This window comes from Belonocnema kinseyi, chromosome 5 (assembly GCF_010883055.1).
Source record: "Belonocnema kinseyi isolate 2016_QV_RU_SX_M_011 chromosome 5, B_treatae_v1, whole genome shotgun sequence".
Taxonomy (NCBI): domain Eukaryota; kingdom Metazoa; phylum Arthropoda; class Insecta; order Hymenoptera; family Cynipidae; genus Belonocnema; species Belonocnema kinseyi.
In genome coordinates, this window is record NC_046661.1 from 78,449,314 (window position 1) to 78,470,224 (window position 20,911).

At 25.5% G+C, this 20,911-nt stretch overlaps 1 protein-coding gene across 1 annotated transcript in view; it reads right to left on the bottom strand.

The window, feature by feature from the left end:
* Positions 1-1,761: 1,761 nt before the first annotated feature.
* The window catches only part of LOC117173160 (CXXC-type zinc finger protein 1-like), a 23,716-nt gene continuing 4,566 nt past the window's right edge, over positions 1,762-20,911 (bottom strand). Inside the window, exons 4-6 of the mRNA XM_033361572.1 lie at positions 19,171-19,391; positions 12,976-13,549; positions 1,762-2,429 (exon numbers count right to left, since the gene is read on the bottom strand). Of these exons, the coding sequence (XP_033217463.1) occupies positions 1,938-2,429; positions 12,976-13,549; positions 19,171-19,391 (1,287 nt within the window). The 3' untranslated portion in view covers positions 1,762-1,937. The remainder of the gene's footprint in view (positions 2,430-12,975; positions 13,550-19,170; positions 19,392-20,911) is intronic.

Sequence of the window (20,911 nt, forward strand, 5' to 3'; positions counted from 1 at the left end):
TCTTTGTTCAGAATAAGATTTTTTGTTCAAAGATTCATAATTTTAATTGAAAATTATTTTTTTTATTCTAAAATTAACCATTCCAGTTCGCGATTCATAGTTTTAGTTGAAAATTCATCAGTTTGTTTAAAAGTTAATTTTTTAATTTTAAATTTAACTGTTCCATTTTGGGTATAAAATTGTTCTTTTTCACAAAAAATAGTCGACTAATTGGTTCAAATTGTCTTTTTTAGTTGAAAATTCGGCTATTTCGTTTAAAAATGATCTTTTTTATAGAAAATTAATCTTCTTGTTGGAAAATTCATCTTTTTGGTTTGAAATGTAAGTATTCCAATTAAATATTCATCATTCTAATTTAATACTCATTTTTCTTATAATAAAACTACATAATTGAAATTTGTTTTCCTTTGTGTAGAACATGATTTTTTGGTTTAGCTAAAAATTAAACTTTTGATTAAATTTCAATCTTTTTGGTAGAAAATTAATCAACTTGGTAGAAAATTTATATTTTTGCTTAAATTCTACAGTTTCTTTGCAAATTTTTTCTCACTTAATTGAAAAATCTTTCTTAATAAAAAAATCAACTCTTCTTGAAAAATCGTATTTTTTGGTTGGATTCAACTGTTCTTAAAAACCAAAATTTTATATTTCTTCGTTGAAATATCAATTACAATATTTTTCGATCAGGATTCATCTATTTTCGAGTGAAAATTTAATTGCTCGGTTGAAAGTTCAACTAATTTCTTAAAAATGAATTTTTCGACGTTGAAGATTAACAATTTTATTTGAAAATTCATTTATTTGGTTGAAGAATGAGATCTTTTGCATAAATTCGGTTTTTCTTTGGCTGAAGATTAAATTCTTTTTAACTTAAAATGTAATTATTCCAGTGAAATATTCAATCAATTTAGTTAAAGATTAATCTTTTTGATTGAACATTATTTTTTTTTGAATTCGATATTTAACTATTAAATTTTTGGTTCAAAAATTATATTTTTTCCTTGAAAACTCGTATTTTTTCGTAGAAATCAATCTTCTTCATTTAAAAATTAATTTATATGGCTTGAAATTCAACTATTTCATTTAAATATTAATCTTTTTTGTTCAAAATTCATCGCCTTGGTTTTAATATTCATGTATTCTAGTTAAAGATTCATACTTTTAGTTGAAAATTCATCACTTTAGTTGATTCTTTCTTTATGAAAAGTTAATTATTTTACGTAAAAATGTAACTATTCCGTTTTTGGAAAATTTAATTACTTAATTGAAAGGTACACTCTTTTGTTAATTTTTTTGCGTTAAAGTATCATTTTAGTTTAAAGTTCATCTCTTTGAATGATGATTAATTTTTTTTGCAGAAAATAATCTTCTGGGTTCAAAATAAGATATTTTGTTTATAAATTCATTATTTTAGTTGAAAAATTATCTCCTTGATTCTAAATTTAACTATTCCAGTAGAAAAATAATCTTCTTGTTTGAACATTCAACTTTTTGGTTCAAAATGCAAGTATTCCAATTAAAAATTCATCATTCCAATTTAATATTTATCTTTTTATTTGATAATAAACAACTAAATGATTGAAATTTGTTTGTTTTTTTGTTGAAAATTATTATTTTAAAGCTAAAAATTAAACTATTTCATTTTTTAACTGATCTTAATTTTAAAATTCAACTATTTGGTACTACAAAAAATTATACCTGAAAAAAACTTGAAACGCCCAGAATGACATTCGAGTGTGTGAAAATAATAAAGAATAAAAATATTCTATTCCACCTTTTGTTAAATAAAATTTCAAAGTATAATAGTTTTCCGTGTGAAGGCACCACACCCAATTAAAGGTGCCTCCACACCGAGAAATTGCTTAAAGTTACATAAATTTACAATAAACTCTTAAATTATATTGACGGCACTTTTAAATAAAAAATAAATTTAAATTTCATTCATCCACGTAGCCTCTTCGGAGTTCCTCCTCCATCGCTTCCATGTGATTCAGGCTCTGCTCCTGCGTCATTTGTTCCATGAGTTCGTGATTATATGTAGAATGAAGCATCAAAGCAAGAACTCCAGCCCTCGAGGCCATATTCGATCGGATCTGTCTTTCCTGTTCAATCAACTCGTCAATTTTCAGCCACTGTCTTACCCTCTCCATATCGATTTCAGCTCGACGCAATTTCTCCCAGACGTGGTGCTTGACGCAGCTTTTTTTCGGAGCTCGACAAATTTCTCCGGTGACGTCAAAGACGTTCGTCACGAGAGGACAACCGCAGATTTCGGTGTCGGTGATTTTTGGATCCTTGCAGTGCTCGGGACAGAGTACTCGAAGTCTTTTACAGTATGTGCCGTTCACGGAGTTGTAAAAGTCGCAGAACATCACCTGGCCCTCGATTCTCGTTTTGAAGCTTGACCCAAAAGATTCTTGGGATTCGTACTGCAAATAAAAGGATCCATATGTAATTTCAAAATAGGAAGATATTTCATTTGGAATACGAGACTATAGATTACGCTAAAATAATTTTCCGTGTGAAGGCACCCGTTCCATTACAAATTAAAGGTGACTCCACATGGAAAACTCTTTTAGCTGCGGGGCTGCTACTAAATCCCAATTTTAAAATTAGATGACTTTCCCTCAAACAATTTTCCATCTTCTCTGACCGTTATAAATTTTTTCTTTCAGGTTTTAAAAAAATCTTACACCTAGAGGATCAATAATGTTAATGCAAAACAAATGTTTGTTTTTAAGACCTCCAAAATGTCCTCCAAATCTTCTTGGCTTGACACTGCAACAATTCCATTGCAATTTTTTCCCTTTCTTGTTTCAAAACTTATCTTGGTAAAAAAATCTAATTTATCTGATTGAAAATTCGTTTTTTTTTTAAGTTAAATTCAACTGTGTTTGATTTCAATTTAAATATTTTTTAGTTTAAATAATATTAACTATTAAATTTTTCGCTAAGAATACATGTATTCATTTGAATTTATCTTTTCGGTTTGCAAATTAAACTGTTTTCAAGAAAATTCGACTTTTTGGTTTGAAAATTCAAGTGGACATTTTTTTGTTATTTCTTGGATCAAAATACGGCTTTTAAGTTAAAAAATTTATCTCTTTTGGTGAGAAAATCTACCTTTTTTGTTGTTGAAAATTCAACTATTCAGCTATTTTTATTTATTTATTATTAGTTTATTATTTATTTCTCATTTATTTACTGTTTATTTATTTTATTTAGCTACTTTTTTGTTAAAAATGCATCTTTTTTTGTAGAATTCAACTGTTTTGGTAGAAATTTCAACTAGTTGGTTGAAAAATCACGAACATTTTTGTTAAAAATTCACTTCTTTTTTTGAAAATGTTGATTCGTTTGGTTAAAAATTTATAACTTCAGTTTAAAATTCATCTCTTTGGTTGAAAATTTAACCTTTTTTAAATTTGGCCGTAATTAGGGGGGTATAAAATTAAAACATTTGGCTGAAGAAATTCACTATATAGTCGAAAATTAACTTTTTTGTTGTAAATTTTTCTCTTTTGTTGAAAATTGATTTTTTTTTGTTTTCTTGTTAAAAATTAATCTCTTGGGTTGAAAGTTTTACTAACTATTTAGATAAAAATTCATATTTTGATCAAAGATTCGACATTTTAATTAAAAATTCATTTCTCAGGTTCAAAATTTATCTTTATAAGTAGAAAATTCAAATATTTGTTTTAAAATTTCTGCATTTTATTGAACAATCGAATTTGTGGGAGAATACTTAAGCTTTTTGGTGACTAATTCCTTTTTTTAAAAATTATTTTAAAAATTCAAAACTTTGGTTGCAAATTCATGTACTTTTTTAAAAATCCGTATATTTGGGTCTAAAATTTATGTGATTTTTTAGAAATTAATCTTTTTGGTTTCAAATTAGTTTTTTCTTATTCAGAATCTATTTTTTTAACTGAAAATGTAAATGCTTCATTTCTTGTCGAAAATGTATATTTTTATATAGAAATTTAATCTTCTTGGTTGAAAATTATACTGTTTCGCGGAAAATTTACTTAGATATGTTAAAAATTAAGTTTTTTACAGCACAATTAATTTCTGTAGTTAAAGATTTCACTAGTTTGTTGCAAAGTTTTTTCTTTTTTGGTTGAAAATTTATTTTACTCACTGAAAATTTAAGTATTTTATTTTTGGTGGAAAATTTATCTTTTTAGTTAAAAATGCATGTATTTGGTTAAAAAATTAATTCTTTTAGTAGAAGATTTATCACTTTAGTTGAAAATTCATTTTAACTGTTCCATTTTTTGGGTGTAAAATTTACGTTTTTTTATGGATATGTTAACTTTTTCGTTAAAAAATATTCTATTTTGTAGAAAATTTAACTATTCTAGTTTTTCTTAAGAATTCATTTCTTCGGTTGCAACAAAATATTTAGTTAAAAATTAACTTTTTTGGCTGAAAATTCGTTTCTTTTTAATCGAAAATTAATTTTTTTAACTGCAGATGTAACTATTCCACTTTTGGTTGTTTAAAATTTACTTTTAACTAATGTTTTATAGAAACTGTATCTTTTTTGGTAGAAAATTCATCTTGTGGGTTAAAAATTGAATTATTTTCTTGAGAATTAATTTTTTTATTGAAAAATGATTGTTTTCACTAAAAAATTAATTATTCTATTTTTGGTTGAAAAATAATTATACTTATTTTTATAACATTTTAACTATACTAACTTTGAATGAAAATCAGGGTGGCGATTCGGCGAACGATTTCAAATTCCCGGTCATTTCTCGGTTTTCCATGGTCAATATTTTCAATTTCCCTGTAAATTTCAACGTAACTCGTGGTTCAATTTACAACGTAACTGGTGAAGATTTAACTAAAATGATGCATTTTTTACTGAAATAATTTCATGTGTGACCAACGAGATGAATTTTCAACCAAAAAGATTAATTTCTACCAAAAACCACGATTTTTCAACTAAAAAAGATCATTTTTCAACCAAAAATTGAATAATTATATTCTTAATTTAAAAAAAATTAATTTTCAACCAAAGATATTAATTTTTATATAAAATTATGGAATATTCAACTATAATAATAGATAATTTTTAAGTTTAAGACAAAATAATTTTTAACCAAAAAAGAAACCAATTTTCAAAAAAATAGTTAAATTTTCGGCAAAAAATTCTATATCATCCAAAGCAAAAAAAAGTTTTCAATTAAATAGCTTCAACCAAATAATTGAATTTTCAATTAAAATGATGAATCTTCTAACAAAAAAATTAATTTTTAACAAAAGAGTTGAACTTTTACCAAGTAATTTTATTTGCAGCCTAAGTGATGATTTTTCAACTAAACTGATTATTATTTAATTAGAATACTTGAATTTTTAACCGAAAAGAATGGATTTTCAACGAAATAGTTAAATTTGTCATTAAAAAAATGTCATGAAAATTGTTGAATTTAAAACAAGAAAAGATCCATTTCCAACCAAAAATGAACATTCAAATTTGCAGTTGAAGGAATTAATTTTCAACCAAACTGATGAATTTTGAACTAAAATGATGAATCTTCAAATGGAATAGTTGAATTTTATACCAAAAAGATGGATTTTCAATCGTGAAGAATAACTTTCAACAAAAAAGGCGAATTTTTCACATAGTAAATACATTTTCAAACAAATAGTTAAAAATAAAAAATATCAATTTTCAACCAAATAGTTGAGTTTTCATCCAAAAAAAGATACACTTTGAACCAAAAATAGAATAGTTCAATTTTCTGTTAAAAATCTAATTTTTAACAACAAAAATGGATTTTCAGAAAAATAGTTAAATTTTCTACTGCGACTGTAGATGAAGCAAAAATAATTTTTCTAAATTAACCAAAATTACAAAAATAATGAACACTTGAATTTTACTTCGATCAGAAGTAAGCTCTCGGTTTTTTAATTAAATTCGCGGTTTTTTCATGGTTTCCTAGTCAAGTCGCCACCCTGAAAATGGATCTTTTTTAGATGAAAATTCATGTAATTTGTTGAAAATGACTCTTTTCTGATAGAAAATTAATATTTTTTGTTAAAAATTCAAATAACTATTTGGTTAAAAATCCATAATTTTGATTGAATATGCATCATTTTAGTTAAACATTAATTACTTAGGTTCAAAATTCATATTTTTTTATTTTAAAACTGAACTAAAAAGTGTTTAAAATGTATTTAGAAAGAACTTTTTTTTTGCGCTAATATTATTAATCTTCTGAAATTTAAATAATGTAATTATTATGAATAAAGATATAACATAGATTTTAAAAATCCTAATTTAATTTGTTTCAGAGTGGCCACTATCTATTAAATTTTCATCTTCGAAATTTCTCCCGGTTTAGAAAAATATAACTCTCTTTGCGAAAACCCAACGTTTTTGTTCACATATACGATCAATTGCGAAAATCGATAAGCATCAGCAAACCTTTTTTTAAGAAACCGATGAACTTTGAATCATATAATAAGTAGGATAAATATATAATATATATAATATATAATATAATATATAATAGGAAAACACAGTCTCTGGATTTTTATTTCCTAACATGAAAAATATAAAAATTTATAAAACCATTATTAGACCAAATGTTTAACAATACCTTTTAAATATTTTTTAAACAATAATTAATTGTTTCGAATTGAAAGCGTCTGAAATAAAAAATATATATGGAATGATTTTGGACAATTTAATTAGAAAAAGAAGATGAATTGCATAATTTATAAGTCAAAACACTAAAAATTAAATAATTTTATTTTAAATTGAAGAATTACGAAATTGCCTCATTTCAGATTAAAATTTCGAAAATAGAACAATGTGAAAACGATAAAAACTGAATATTTAAGATTTCAGTTATGGAAATTAAAAATTGAAAACGCGAATTTAAATTATTTTAAATTCAAAGCGATTAAGCTTCAACAATTTAATATTTAAAACTAAATTATTTAATTTTTCAAAGCCAAATCTTTTAATTATTCGAGAGTTTTAAATTTGTGTTCTTTAAAAAAAAATTATAATATGAGATTAAAGCTGATTCGACCAATTTTTATTAAATTAAAAATTAATTGAATTATTCGAAGAAAAAATGTTTAAAATAAATAGGAATTTTAAATGGAGAACATTAAAAATTAAAAGAAGTCTACTCTGGAACATTGAAACTTAAGCGAATGTGAACTTAACTTAAAACGGGAAAAAAGTTTAATCACAAACAATTGTGCTATTAAAACTTTTTTAGACTCAAACCCATTCAAATTTCAATTATTTAAAGTAAATTTAAATAGCTTAAAAATTTATAATTTTTAAATCGCACATTATGCTTTTTAAAATGTAACCAAAGCAATTTTTATTGTAAAATTGAAACCTAAGGAACGAAAAAATTCAACGTTAAACGTATAAATTCTGAACTCTATAAATGTAACCATTTAGAGTTACCGCGATTATTAATTTACTGATGTATTAATTTTAGATAGTTTAGTTTTTATTTTTTTTATTTTAACTTCCATTCTTAATGTAAAATCTTCCTTTAGAATTATTATTCATTCTTGAAACTTTCCAATCAAATATTTTTCAATTTGAAATGATTTATTTGTTTAAATCTGCAACTAAAAATCGGAACATTTTAAGATATTAAATTGAAAAAGAAAATAAATAATACAAAAGAGGATTGCTGTAACTTGATTCCATTTTTTGAAATTGTACAATTTTAAGCTTTTCAATGCAAAATTGATTTGTATTTCCATATAAAATTATTAAATTCAAAACTATTAAGGCTTTTAATATGATCTTTTAAATTATTTAATATCAGAATCAACTCTGTAACTTAAAAAAAGTATATGCTTATTTCACTCTAGCATGTTTTTGTAAAAGTATAGAATGTATTGATAATTTTGACGTTAATCTTGTTTGCCTACATGGTCTATAATCAATATTTTCTTATAAATAAAAATAAAAAATGAATTTTCAACAAAATCATTTTTTTCAACTAAAAAAATGATTTCTTAAACAAAAATAGAAGAATTCAATTTTCAGTAAAAACAATGAATTTAAAAAAACTAATTTTTAATAAAATAATTCAATTTCAAATCCAACAGATGAATTTTCCACGAAAAAAGATACAGTTTCAATCAAATATATCCTTTTTAACTAAAAAAAGATAAATTTACTAACCAAAAACTAGAATATTTCAATTTTAAGTTAGAAAAGTAAATTTTAATCCTCAACTCAAAATATTAATTTTCTATTAAAAAAAAAACCGAATTTTTAACCAAAAAATTGTTTCAACCAAAGAAATGAATTATTAAGAAAAAAATAGATTATGTAAATTTTCTACAAAGCAAAACATTTTTTAAAGAAAAAGATTATATTTCTGTCAAAAAATGTCATAGCTAAAGTGAATTTTCAGCTAAAAAGATCAAATTTTCTGCCAGAAGGAAATAATTAAAATTTAGTTACTAAAATCAATTTTCAACCAAAAAAGAAACTAACTTTTAAAAAAATAGTTTCATGTTTAATCACAGAAACTAATTTTTTAGCAAAAAGATAAAATTTCAACTGAGTGAGTACTCTTCTACCAAAAAAGACGGATTTTCAACAAATAAATGAATGTTCACCTTAAATAGATTAATTTTTAGCTAAAAATGTATTAATTAAATTTTCAGTTAAAAACTTAATTTTCAATAAAATCAATGTAAATTTTCAACTAGGAAGATTAAATTTCGATCAAAAATGATCAATTTTCGACCAAAAATGGAACAGTTCATTTTCAGATAAAAACATTAATTCTAAATCAGAAAAAAAACTAGTTTTCATCTAAAAAGATCAATTCTCAACCAAGAAGATGAATGTTCTACAAAAATAGACTAAACTTTAACAAAGTACATAATTTTTCAACCAGATATTTGAATTCTTAAAGGAATTTTCAACCAAAAAGAGGAATTAGTCACCAAGAAGCTTAAATATTCTCCCGAAAAATTCGAATTTTCGATCAAATATAGGAAATTTTAACAAAACATTTGAATTTTCAACTTTAGATGATAAATTCTGAACAAAATAGGTACAAGTTAAATTTTCATTTGAAACAGATGTTTTTTAACAATATAATTAAATTTTGAACAAAAAAAAAAGGTTTATCAAAACTAATTCGACTTCCAACTGAGTACTAAAATTTTCAACCAAAAAGGATTTTAATTTTATACCAAAAATACTTTTATTCAACCAAAAAAAAATAATTTGTTGACAAAATTGTTGAATCCTCAACCAAAAGAGATTACGCACGGTGTCGTTGAAAGACGTATAGGATGCACAAAAATGCCAAAAGAAACTGTTCTGGTTGTTTTTTTTTTACGCATTTCACAGATTAAGAAGCCGTTTAACTCAAAATCCTAGCTCCTCGCTTATAAAAATGTAACTAAAAATAAATCTTTCATTATTTTAACATGTTTTATTCATTTAGACATAAGTAATCATTTCATGTTGGATTGATTTTCGGTACGTATAATGAATATAAATGAATAATATTATAATGATTTCTTGTTTCAAATTGTCTGCTTATTTCGAATCTGAAGTCAGAATTTAAAAATTTTGTATCATAGAATTTACACAGCCTCTCAAACATAATTTAAAAATTTGTTGGTTTGACAATTTTTACTTTTTTAATCCTTTGCGATTTTTTGTCGATTGACGCAACAAGAAAAATGGCATTTAGTTTAGGGATGAGAGGTAACACGAAGTAGTTTAATTTTTCACTGCGCCTCACTTTTGTCACTGAGTGCATTTACTTCTTTCACTGCGTCTGTCCACTTTTGTCACTGTCGCCCGGCAATGTCGGCTTCAAAGAACAACAAGAAAGATGGCTCCTAAATGTGAGCACGAGGAAAATCGTCACAAAGTTTGCGCACCTTGTGGCTAGAAAATAAAAGTTTCTAATTATTCATCAGAATTTAATGTCACAGATAAAATCGAAGATCTTATAAAAAACTAAATAAAGAATTCAGTAGGCACGACTCTAAGTTTCCTCTAAGGTGGCACATGTCGCAAAACTTTAAGTGAAAGAGCAGTTGCTACATTTGCACGACTGTCCGAAAAACTTCTTATAAAAAAGTTCTGAGAGGAATAGGTAAAGTTCGAAGTGCATCAGTCAAAGTCCCGATAGTAGGTAATAAACAACCCGACGATTCAAGTTCATTGCCAACTTCAAAACCTAATGTTGTACATAAAACTGCGTCAACAATGAAAATTTGTAATACTTATTTTCAGCACGTAGGAAGAGGCAAAAATCATCAATGCTCCACCCATACTAAACCTGTAAGTAATGTAATAAAACTAATCGAAAAACTGCCTGAAAATCAACAGGAAAAAATAACCAGTACCTTACTAAAAAGAAAAATTGATTCTTGTGGTGATTCTAGTAGAAGTGATATATCTTTAAAGTTAAGTCATCGGGATCTAAATTAATTGCAATGATTAGTCCAAAAGAAAAAAAAATGTTTTTACTAATGAAAGCTTAGGCAATTTCAAAGTAAATACTGGTGCATCAAATAGACAAATGAGCAAGTTGACAAACTTCTTAAGAAAAAACGCAGGAAGAAACTCCGTACCAACTTGCACAATAAACATGTTTCTGAAAATTCAAAAAATTTAGAGGACTTTTATAATGATACACAATCTGATATTGATGTACAAAATTCAGAAATAAAACTGGGCAGATTCTGAAAAATTATTGTAGTACATTTTAGAAGAAAGGAATTTGCGAGACGATTTTGCAGCGTTGAACGTCTGCTTTACTTTTTGTGGTTCCAGAAGTAAAAGAAACTTATGACAACATACAATTGTTATTTAATCTCACCAGTATAAATAAAATTCCTTTTAAGTTAGTTTGTGATTTCAAAGTTTTTCTTATTCTTAATGGTCAGCAAACAGCTTCGTCGATGTACCCATACCCCTATTGTTTTATCTCTTTGACTGATTTAAGATCTACTGAAGATGATGACTTAATCTATCAAAACGAAAAAAAAACAATTCTGAGGACGAAGGTGATTTTTTCACTGTAAATAACAAATGTTTACGTTTAAAAAGTTACGGAGATATGAGAAGCGACTTCAACCATTTTTGTATCACAAATAAGAAAAAAGTAGCTATGCATCACCACAGTACTATAAATGCTTCACTTCTTGAGGAAGACGATTCCATGTATGTAATTGAAAACTGTGTGATTCCAGAATTATATATCCTACAAGTTTTCATAAATCACATGTTTTGGAATGGTCTCGTCCCTCTTCTTGGAAGAGAGAAAGCCTTGACATAGCCACAAAAACTACATCTAATTTCTAAGAACTACCATGCAGACATTTGTTAGGGTAATGCCTGCCAAAAACTTTTTAAAGAATCGGACGCACTACAAGATCCCGAAATATATGAGGGTGTGGGATATTTTGCTATTGGACCTTACATCGCTACTTTCAATGCTATGGATAAGATTTTGTCTTCTTGTTTTTCAGTAGAAAAAGTTATCACACATTTACATGATAAACTTAATGAATTAAGAAAAGCTTTTAAAAGTACACAAGTATCTGAAACGCTTAAAATCCACGTACTTTTAGAACATTTAAGAAATGTTTTGCATTTTTTGAATAATGAAGGACTTGGATTATGGTCTGAGCAAGCTGGGGAGTCAGTCCATAGAAAATTCATTAAAGTTTGGGAGCACCATAAAGTCAATTCTATGAATAATCTTTCGTACGCTCAAAGATTGCAAAAAGCAGTGATCGAGTTCTCTTCTTTACGTGTCTAGCGCATTTGGCTTAAGAAATAATTATCTAGATCTGTAATTCAATTAATTTAACTACAATTGAAATCGTTAATCTTTGAAAAAAAATTGTTATATTGAATTCTATTTATTATATGTTGTTAAACTTCAGTTATTTATTATGATTGAAAATACAATCTTTAGTTTTATTACATATTCTTATTAACACATTTCAAACATTAAAAATATAATCAAAATATAAAATAATTAAAAACAAACAAAAAAGGAAACCATCATCATCAACCATCATCAAACCGTCGTGGTTTCTGGATAATGCCAAAAGTGGTATAATTGAATTTTAAAATTAGATTACATTTAATTTTGAATATAATTGCCTTTCTTCGAATATGTGAACCTTGCAGTGCAAAACGTTTAAATTTTGACTTCAAATTCGAAAAGAGCAGACAATATCACGCAAGAAATCATTATAATATTATTCATTTATATTAATTATACCAACCGAAAGTCAATCCAACATGAAATGATTACTTATGTCTAAATGAGTAAAACATGTTAAAATAATGAAAGATTGATTTTTATTGCCATTTTTAGAAGCGAGCAGCTAACATTTTGAGTTAAATGGCTTCTTAATCTGTGAAATTCGTAAAAAAAAACAAACAAAAAAACGGAACAGTTTCTTTTGGCATTTTTGTGCAACCTATACGTCTTTCGACGACAACGTGTACGGTATAAATTTGTTTGATCAATAAATGCTTTAAATCCTCTTAAATGCTCTATAAATTAAAATAAAAAACGAATTTACAACAAAACAATGAATTTTTAATAAAATAATTCAAATTTAAGCCCAAAAGATGAATTTTCTACACACAAAAAATCAAATATATCAAATATAAAGATATAAATTTTCAACCAAAAATATTAATTTTCTATAAAAAAAAAACGAATTTTTTCATCTAAAGAAATGAATTATTAAGAAAAAATAGATTCGTTAAATTTTCTACGAAACAAAACATTTTTTAACGAAAAAGATGAATACCTATAAAAAAATGTCATAGCTAAAGTAAATTTCCAAATAAAATGCTAAATCTTCAACTAAAAAAAAAAAAATGCTCTCTTCGAACTTAAAAATGCTGGAGCATATTCTCGAGAGCATTTGCCCCAAAACATAAATTCCTGGCAATTTAAGAGCTCTATCTCTTACCTTATTAAAACACTTTTCCATGTGCTTAATCGCATTTTTCGAACTGATTTCATGTCCACAAGTGATGCAGTAGGTGCTCATCTCCATGTCATCATTTTCATCAACTTCAGCCTTGGGATCGATGGTCAAAAGCTTTGCTCTCTCGACAATATGATCCAATTCCGCGTGTCTCTTGTCCAATTCCTGTAAAATTCGCCTAACGTCATGCTGCTGTCTTCTCACCGACTCAAGAGCTCTTCTATTATTTTGCTCGGCTATGCAGGGCGTCATCGCCCATTCCTGGAGTCTTTGCGGAAGAACCTGGTAAATTCGGTTCGTCGCGAGTTTCATTCCGCACTCGTCTGAACAGTATTTGCTGCCGAGACGCGACTGTTTCGCACAGGCTGGACCGTAACAGTGAATTGGCGGATCTAGATGCTCGATTCTTTCATTACTTGAGTCTCGTCTTCGTTTTCGGCTCGGTTTCGAACTTTTGCTCAGGCTTTTCAGTTTCAGAGGATCACCAGATATGCGACACGTTTTCTGGACGCAGCGCAGCTTTAATCTTACGGATGGGCCGAATTTTTTCAGGTGTCTTGACAAACAAAACAACACTTTTTATTTTAGATTAATTTGATCACCAGATGCCTCTCAGACTAACTTCCGAGATCAACAATCGTGTAAATAAGTGTCACAGATTTGAAGAAAACAACAATAGTGTCAAAAAAGGTTGAATTTATTTAATTTGTGAAAAGTACGAATTTAAAATTGTATAGTTCTAGAACAAAAACTGTGCCAAATTTTCAGTTTTCTATTTTAATATTTTAATAATATTCCAGATGAATGTCAATTTTTATTAAAAATATTATTGAGTCCATCAATTGTCCAAATACTTACTCATTTATACACTTTTTGTACCGATGTACCCATTCCACTGTTAAATTTTTTTGTTACTAATTAATATTTTTTAAATTAAAAATGTTAAAGTTTGGTTCAAAATAAAATTATTTTTTTGAAAATGCAACATTTTTGTTAAAAACTCATCTTTTGGGCTTGAAATTCTTTTTCTTTTTAACTAACAAATTTTGTTGGTTGCACAATCAAGTATTTTCTTGAATATTTGTCGTTTTGGTTTAAACATTTATATCTTTCTGTAAAAACGGTATCTTTTTGGAGAAAAATGCAACTTTCTGATTAAAAATTAATCTCCTTCGGTTTGAAAATTAACTTGTTTGTTAAAAATTCAACTATTTTGTGGAACATTTGTATTTCTGGCTAAAAAAAATCAACATTCAGGTAGAAAATTGACACATATTTTTGTTATTTTTAATCAAATATTATTTTGTTTAAATTTCAATGAAAATCAATGGTTTTAAGTGGCAAATTCAACTCCATGGTTGAACGTTGACCTACTTTCTTAAAATTTAATTTGTGTGTTTTTTTTTAATTCATAATTTTAGTTAAGAATTCGTTTTTTTTTCTTGTTAGAAATTAATTTTCTTCACTGAAAATTTAATTATTTACTTATAAATTCATCTGATGGTTAAAGATAAACTTTTTTGTTAGAAATTCGAATTCTTTGGTTTGAAATTCTACAATTTGATAAAAAATGCAACTGTTTTTTCGAAAATTCTTTTTTTTATTGCAAATTAGTTCTCTTTATTAAAAATTCAAATGTTTAGTTTACAATTTTTTAGAAGCGAAAATAATATATGTAACAATCAAATACAACTTAGACTGAAATTACATCCGTTGTTCAAATTATATAGTTAAAAATGTATGTCATTTGTTAAAAAATTCTTTTTTGGTAGGAAATTAAACTTCATGGCAGAAAATTTAATTATTTAGTTTAAAATGTATATATTTTGTAAAAAAAATTAATCTCTTATGGTACAAAGTTAATCTTCTTAATTGAAAATTCAACTAGTTTGTTAAAAATTGATGTCTTTTTTTTAATTTGTCCTTTTCTGGTAGAAAAACAGTTTATTTTGTTAACAATATAACTATTTTTTTAAATAAGTTGAACTATTTTTTTACAAGTCTATTTTTTGTTTCAACATTCATAATTTTAGTTTATTTATTTTTTGTTTCCAAAAAATCATTTTTCCAACTAACTATTTAACTATTTTGATGAAAATGAAAATTCAACAATTTTATTGCATTTTTTTCTTGTATAACAATTTGTGTATTTTAATGAAAATTCAACTCTGTTGTTAAACATTCATCTTTTTGGTTTTAAAATTGATTTTCTGTAGAAATATTATCTTTTTTGGCTGTAAATTCAACTGCCTGGTTAAAAATAAATCTGTTTCGATTAAGACTAACTTTTTTGTTGAAAATTCAGATTTTCTTGAGAATTCACTTTCTTGTTGGAAGATTTTGGGTTAAAAATTCAACTATTTTTAAAAATGTATGCAGTTGTTTGAGAATTCGTATCTTCTGCTTGAAAAATAATCTTCTTGTTTGAACATCAAACTATTTTGTTAAAAAGTTATCTATTTGTTGGAAATTCATCTTTTTTGGTTCAATTCGACTGTTTTTTATTTAAAATTAATTTTACTGTAACAATATCAACTATTGCATTTTTTGTTGTAAATTCTACTACATGGTTGAAAGTTTAATATACGTACTTTAATAAGTCATGAAAAACAGTAAGATTTAGTGTGATTTTTCTCCAAATAGTAGAAAAATAGTGTTGAAAATGTTACATATTTGTATAAAGGTCATCTTGTTGGTTTATAAACAGTAGAAAATTCGACTATTTGTATGAAAATAAATTTTTTCGTTGGAAATTAATGTTTTTAGGTGGAAAATTCAACTTCATGGTTGAAAGTTAAACTACTTTATTAAAAGATGATTTTTTTATTTACAAATTTATCATTTTATTCATGAATTTGATTTTTGGTTTTGTTAAAAATCAATTTTCTCTCACTTAAAATTTGTCTTTTAAGTAGAAAAACCGTTTCTTTGGTAACAAAAATACAACTATTTTTGTTTTAATTAAATTTTTGTTTTTTGAATAAGTTAAACCACTTACCAACTGTACTTTTTAACTGTACACTTTACTAAACCAACTGAAAATTTAACTACATTGTTTAAAATTCAACTGATTGGTTGATTTGGTTCAGAATGCAACTATTTCATTAAAAATTAATCTTTTTTTATTGAGGATTCAACTACTTTGTTGAAAATGAAAATTCAACAATTTGATTTGATTTTTTTTTCTTGTATATTTATTAAACTTCAACTAACAACTGTTCTTTTTTCAGCCAGAATTCAAGTTTTAATCCAAAAATATAAATTTCTATTCCAAAAGACGAAAATATGACAGTTGAGCTTTTGATAAAAAAAACTTGAACAAAATAATGAAAATTTCAACAAAATAGTTGAATTTCAAAGCAAAAATCTCAAACATTTTAGAAAAAAGTTGATTTTTAAACCCAAAAATAAAAAATAAAAAAGGAGCAATTTTAAACCAAAATATGAATTTTCAACAAAATAGTTCATTTTAAAGCCAAAATTTTCATTTTTGTCCAAAAAAGAGGAAATTTCAAACTGAGAAGATTGTTTCTTTACAAAAAAACTGACTTTTTAACACACAACTTGAATTTCCAACAAAATAATTACATTTTCAAAAAAAAGTTTAAGTTCCAAACAAAATGTCCAACATTTTAGAAAACAGTTGATTTTTAAAACCTAAAAAAAAAAGAATTTTTAATACAAAATTTAATCTTCAATCAAGAAAATCCAGGAAAAGCGTAATTGTTGAATTTCCACAAAATAAGTCAATAAAACAGTTAAATTTTTAACAAGAGTTTGAATGCATTTTTTTCTATTATAGACAATTTTTATATGATTAAAAATCCAACTATGTTGTTAAACGCTCATATTTTTAGTTTTAAAATTCATCTTTTGTTAAAAATTAATCTGCTTCTGCTAAAAATTAACTTTTTTGTTGAAAGTTCAACAATTCGATAGAAAATTTAACTATTTGGTTGAATATACTTATGCATTTTGTTGAAAATTCATCTTTGTTGTGTTAATTCAAACGTTTTTTTTTTTAAATTTAAATCTTTGTTTCATGAAATATCAAATCCCTTTAGGTTGAAAATTCAACTCCTTCGTTGAAAGTTTAAAAACTTTTTTAAAAATGCACTTTTGCGGTCGAAGATTCATAATTTTAATTCAAAATTCGACTACAATTGTGAATCTGCAAGCAAGAAAGAGAATTCTCAAGAAAGTTATTAAACTTCCAACGGAGGAATTGAATTTTCTATCTAAAGAGAATTAATATTTCATTACAAAAAGATTTATATTTAAAACAAAAAAACAGTCGGATTAAAACAAAGCAAATTTCAACAAAATACACATACACATACATATTACATATATATATATATACTTAAACAAATAATTAAATTTTCCATGAAATAGTTGAATTTTTCGAAGCAAAAATGTGAATTTTCAACAAAAAAAGGTAATTTTTAGCACAAACAGATTAATTTTTAACCAAACAGTTGCATTTATAACCAATTTCTACAAAAAAGGATAAATTTTAAAAACAAAGAGATGAATGTTTAACAACATAGTTGAATTTTCAATCATATACAAATTTTTTATAATAGAAAAATGCAATCAAATTGTTGAATTTTCATTTTCAACAGACCAGTTCAATATTTAGTTGGAAAAATCAATTTTTAACAACAAATTACAAATTAAATTAAATTATGAAACAAAAAATTGACTTGTAAAAAAATAGTTCAACTTATTATTAAAAAAAGTTGCATTTTTAACCAAAGAAACTGTTTTTCTTCCAAAAAAGATGAATTCTCAACATAATACATAATTTTTTAACCAAATAGTTATATTGTAAAAAAAGAAGATTGTTTTTCAAGCAGACAAGACAAATTTTTAAGCAAATACATGGATTTTTAATGAAATAGTGCAATTTTCAACCTAATAGAATAATTTTTAATAAAGATAACGAATTTTCTACAAGAAAGTTTCATTTTGTACCAAATAGTTGAATTTTCAACCCGAGAATATGAAATTTAATCAAAAAGTTAATTCACAACTAATCAGTAGAATTTTCAACGACATATTTAAATTTTTCTGTTAAGAAACTTCATTTTTAACGAAAAAAAATTACATCGAATTTTCAACTAAAATTGTGAATCTTTAACCAAGAAAGGTATTAAACTTCCAAGGTATTAATCTTTCAAGAAAATAAATATGTATTCAACCAAATAGTTGAATTTTTCGACGCAAAAATGTGAATTTTCAACCAAAAAAGTTCATTTTTAGCCGAAACAGATGAATTTTTAACGATACAGTTGCATTTATTGCCAAAAAATATACAATATCTACAGAAAAGGATGAATTTTAAAGACAGAGATCAATTTTTTTTAACCAAAGAAACTTTTTTTCTACCAAAAAAGATGAATTCTCAACAAAATACATAATTTTTTAATCAAATAGTTAAATCGTCAAAAAAGAAGATTATTTTACAAGCGGACAAGACGAATTTTTAAGCAAATAGTTGAATTTTCAACCTAAAAAAATAATTTGCAATGAAGAAAAAAAATTTTCTACAAAAAAGTTTCATTTTATATCAAATAGCTTAATTTTCATCCCAAGAATATGAATTTTCATCAAAAAAGTTAATTTACAACTAATCAGTTGAATTTTCAACAATATAGTTAAATTTTTCTGTTAAAAAAATGCATGTTAACGAACAAAAAAAAAGAGTCGAATTTTCAAGAGAATTATTAAACTTTCAACGAAGGAGTTGAATTTCGATCTAAAAATTTAAAATAAAACAAAAACAGTTGAATAAACAAACAAAAAAACAAAATAATGTTTAACCACAAAAAAACACACACGCATTCAACCAAATAGTTAAATTTTCCATCAAACCGAAACAGATTAATTTTTAACCAGACAGTTGCATTTATAACCAAAAAATATACAATTTCTACAGAAAAATATTCGACTTGTCTGCTTGAAAAATAATCTTCTTGTTTAAAAATTAAACTATATGATTAAAAATGTTTGTATTTTGTTCAGAATTATTCACCTTTTTTTGTTAAAATCAAGTGTTTTTAATTTGAAATTCAAATTTTGTTTTTGAAATATCAACTATTCCATTTTTGGTTGAGAATATAACTTTTGTTGAAAATTCGACTACTGGGTTTAAAGTTGAAAAAGAAATTGTACCTGCAGGCGTCGCACTTTCCGCAGTTTTCAGTACGAAGACATCCGGTGCATTCGCCGCAACGTTTTGAAGACTTTTTGACGACGGGTGCGTCCCAATCTGTTATAGTTTCGTGGCGATGAGCGCGCTCTTTTTCTCGATGTTTCTTGTGTTTTCTATCTTCTCGGTCGGAACGTTTTGGTTTGTACTGAGTGACGAGGGTCGGGTCTTCTTCTTTACAACGCTGAAAATATTGGAATCGAATCAAAATTGTTCATTCTGAAGCTATTAGAAATTCTAGGGAAATACTAATTGTAAAAAAAAAACATACTGCATAGCCCAAAATGCTTTCAAAACGGGGGAAACAGGATGATTTTTCATGAAAATAGTGGAATAAATTCTTTTAAATAAAATTAATGTGGAAACCATGCTAAATCAACATAATTGTTCATCTTTCAAGCAAAGATATACATTTTAAACCAACAATATTAATTTTATACTGAAAAAAAACTTTTTTTCAACAAAATACATGAATTTTCGATCAGAGATAAACTTTTAACTGAAATGATGAATATTCAACAACAACAACAGCAAATTAATTTTTAACACAGTAGTTCCACTCTCAACCAATTGTAGTTGAAATACAAAAAAAATGTATTCCTAACAAAAAATGTAAAGACAACCTTTTAACCAAACAGATTTTTTTCAATCAGAAAAAGTTAAATTCAACTAAAGACGTTGATTTTTTAACGAAACATTTCAATTTTCAAGAAAAAAATATGAATCTTTAAATAAGAAAAAAATGAATTTTTAAAAAAATAATTAGACCTTCATCCAAGTAAACTTGAATTTTCAACGAAAAATGGAATAATTAAATTTTCAGTTAAACGACTACTTTTGATCCAATGAAAAACAATTTTTCAACAAAATAATACAATTTTAATATTTAACCAAAAAAGGAGGTTAAATTTTCAGTTCGAAAAATTAAGTTTCAACCAAGAAAAATACTTTTGAATAAAGAAGTTTAATATTCAACCAAATGGTTCAATTTTCAACTAAAAAAGATGCATTCGCAACCAATAATGTATTATTTAACATTTTAAACAAAAAAGATATTAAAAAAAATTGTTGAATTAAATCAGAGAACACGAATTTCCAAGGAAATAGTTGAATGAACGACTAAAACACGTTAATTTTTAACAAAGTATTTACATTTTCAACAACAAAGAGATTAAAATTCGACCAGAAAGTCAAATGATTTAGAAAAAAATATTTGTTAGAACACAGTTGTCTTTTAAACCGGAAAACATGAATTTGCAACAAAAAACTTATTTTTCAAAGCAAGAGATGAATTTTCAACCGAATAGTTACATTATCAAACCAAAAAAATTATGTTTTTGGAAGCCAGTCGAGTTACCAATAACAAAAGTTGATTTAAAACCAAGAAAGATGATTTTCCAATCAAAAAATTATTCTTCTACTAAAAAAGATGAATGATTAACCTACAAAGATGAATTTTCAAACACGTGGTCGACAAAAAAATTTATTTTTAATCAAGATGAAATTTTAAGCAAAAAATATCAAACTTTAACCAAAAACAGTTGTATCAAACAAAAATAGTGAGATTTTCAAGATAAAAAGGCGAATGTTTAGAAAATAGTTTAATTCTTATCCCGAAAGATGAATTTTACAGAAAAAATGTAATAGCTGATATTTCAGCTAAAAGAACAACAATTTTCAACCAAATAGTTCCACAAAAAATTT